At 40.7% G+C, this 3104-nt stretch overlaps 1 protein-coding gene across 1 annotated transcript in view; it reads right to left on the minus strand.

The window, feature by feature from the left end:
- LOC112075411 (ubiquitin-protein ligase E3A-like) overlaps nucleotides 1–1697 on the minus strand; it is a 29195-nt gene extending 27498 nt beyond the window's left edge. The window contains 1 exon segment of the mRNA XM_070440902.1: nucleotides 1379–1697. Coding sequence (XP_070297003.1) covers nucleotides 1379–1418 — 40 coding nt within the window. The 5' untranslated portion in view covers nucleotides 1419–1697.
- Between the last annotated feature and the right edge of the window lie 1407 nt (nucleotides 1698–3104).

A 3104-nucleotide genomic window follows, 5' to 3' on the forward strand; every position in this document is an offset into this window, starting at 1 on the left:
AGAAACATCTCAAGGATGATCAATGTAAACAGGATAAAACAAAGTTCAATTTAAAGTCTCATAACAAAGGTTCTGAATACTTAAATAAAGTATCTGTTTTATTTATTTTTAATACATTGCCAACATTTCTAAAATTCCCTTTTGTCATTATGGAATATTGAGCGTAGATTGATGAGGAAAACAACTTTATTAAATACATTTTAGAATAAGACTAACTTAACAAAATGTAAAAAAAAAGTAGTGCATTATATAAGGCCCTGTATATAAGGCCCTGGTCAAAAGTAGTGCATTATATAGGCCCTGGTCAAAAGTAGTGCACTTATATAGGGCCCTGGTCAAAAGCAGAGCATTATATAGGGCCCTGGTCAAAAGTAGAGCATTATATAGGGCCCTGGTCAAAAGTAGGGCATTATATAGGGCCCTGGTCAAAAGTAGTGCATTATATAGGGCCTGGTCAAAAGTAGTGCATTTATAGGGCCCTGGTCAAAAGTAGTGCATTATATAGGGCCCTGGTCAAAAGTAGTGCATTATATAGGGCCCTGGTCAAAAGTAGATGCATTATATAGGCCCTGGTCAAAAGTAGAGCATTATATAGGGCCCTGGTCAAAAGTAGAGCATTATATAGGGCCCTGGTCAAAAGTAGAGCATTATATAGGGCCCTGGTCAAAAGTAGTGCATTATATAGGGCCCTGGTCAAAAGCAGTGCATTATATAGGGCCCTGGTCAAAAGCAGTGCATTATATAGGGCCCTGGTCAAAAAGCAGTGCATTATATAGGGCCCTGGTCAAAAGCAGTGCATTATATAGGGCCCTGGTCAAAAGCAGTGCATTATATAGGGCCTGGTCAAAAGTAGAGCATTATATAGGGCCCTGTCAAAAGTAGAGCATTATATAGGGCCCTGGTCAAAAGTAGTGCATTATATAGGGCCCTGGTCAAAAGTAGTGCATTATATAGGGCCCTGGTCAAAAGTAGTGCATTATATAGGCCCTGGTCAAAAGTAGTGCATTATATAGGGGCCCTGGTCAAAAAGTAGAGCATTATATAGGGCCCTGGTCAAAAGCAGTGCATTATATAGGGCCCTGGTCAAAAGCAGTGCATTATATAGGGCCCTGTGTCAAAAGTAGAGCATTTATATAAGGCCCTGGTCAAAGTAGAGCATTATATAGGGCCTGGTCAAACGTAGAGCATTTATATGCATTATATAGGGCCCTGGTCAAAAGTAATGCATTATATAGGGCCCTGGTCAAAAGTAGTGCATTATATAGGGCCCTGGTCAAAAGTAGTGCATTATATAGGGCCCTGGTCAAAAGTAGTGCATTATACAGGGAAGCAGGTGCCATCTGGGATACAGCCAGTGTGTATTTATGTGAGTGTTTACCTCTGAAGTCTTCCCTAGGGGGAAACAGGTTGTCCGTCATCTTCCCGTGGCGGTCGCCCAATAAGGCAGGTTGTGTGTCCTCGGCACTGTTGTTGTCAGGGAAGGCAGCGGAGGGGTGAAGGTCACACAGTTTGGTGTTAATTTTATAGAGCTCCAGGGCTCTGATGGCCGCCGTGTTGTGATCCAGCGGCTGAAAACCAAGACACGAAGCACACAACTCATTCGTGCAGGCCCCATTTCCACAGCCCTCGGTTAACTGGCGAAAGTAGCGCTCAATTAGATGCTTTGCAGCCGCTCTCTTCCTGTACGGGACATTCAAACAGGAAGTGACAAGGTTTTAGTATGACAACCACCGGAAAGGAAGCTTGCTCACCACAGAACTATAACGTTGTCATTTCAGCAAGCCTTGACACCCACCACCTCCGATGGTTCTGAAAATGTTTCTGTAGTTAGAAATGGATATGATTCGCATTCCTGCAACATTATTTGGTTGAAATATAATTTAATCTCTGAGAAATGAAGCTAATTGACTGCACCTACATTTATACGATTCATATAATCTTCAATAAATAAATAGTGCCCAACATCAGATTTGGACCAAACTTTTTTCTAACAATGAATTAGACACGAAGAAGAATCGAAATAAATGGTCAAACGTTAATTTATATGAATCCTATAAATAAAAAATGGACAACTTGGGTGCAATCAATTAGCTTAATTTCTCAGATCAAATTATATTTCAACAAAACAATACAGCAGGAACGCTAATCTGATCTGTTTATAATCTGATCTGTTTATAATCTGATCTGTTTCTTACAATTTCAGAACAGTCTGAGACGGTGGGTGTCAAACTCCTTTTTGTGCTTTTTTTGAGGTGGAACGACCTCGGAACGACCCCCATAAGTGAGGATACATTATATTTACAATTTTGTTAAAAAAAAAAGCACAACCGCTCCCCCCCCCCCCCCCCCAATACTTAAGAATAAACGTGCAGTGCAACAAACTATGATATTACTAATCAAAGTTTAAAATCAGAGCATTGCATGCATTTGGACTAAAATGAGACGTCTACATTGAGCGACAATGTTGCCAATTGGTCCATGCCAAAAGTGATAAATATCTTTTAAATTTTATTAAAAATGTTGTAACTGTGTGAATCACCATGGTGACAAATCAAATCAGCATGGAGATATCCCGCCTCAGTCCACATAGGATTAAGAGAATCATTGTGGCTCCGTGGTTAATATGGGACATGGTATTAGCAGTAGTAACATTCCTGTACCTCACACTTACATTCGCTTGTTTTAGCGTCCTCTATGATTAGCAATGGTCTGAAACAAGACGGGAAGATGTTAACAAACTAACCTTTGATTTAAAAGTTTTATAATATGAGGCTCTGAAGGACTGTCTTAAATAAAAGTGCTAACTAGGCCAAAGAATAAGCAGCTATAGGAGATAACTACTTCATATTTGACTTGCTGTCTTCGACATGGTCAGTCACTCGGATATGGCTACTGCTGAGAGGCTACAGGACACGATGGCAACAAGCTCCTTCCATTTGTTGTTACATTGTTACACATTTCAGAATCAGCTGGTTACATTGATGTCATGTTGCAACATTAGCTAGTCAGACAGACACTTCTTTACCTCTCACGTGTCTGTACACCACAGCAGCAGCTAGAGGGCAGCTAGAGGGCAGCTTAGAGGGCAGCTAGAGGGCAACTAG

Source organism: Salvelinus sp. IW2-2015, unplaced genomic scaffold, assembly GCF_002910315.2.
Source record: "Salvelinus sp. IW2-2015 unplaced genomic scaffold, ASM291031v2 Un_scaffold3143, whole genome shotgun sequence".
In the NCBI taxonomy this organism is placed as follows: domain Eukaryota; kingdom Metazoa; phylum Chordata; class Actinopteri; order Salmoniformes; family Salmonidae; genus Salvelinus; species Salvelinus sp. IW2-2015.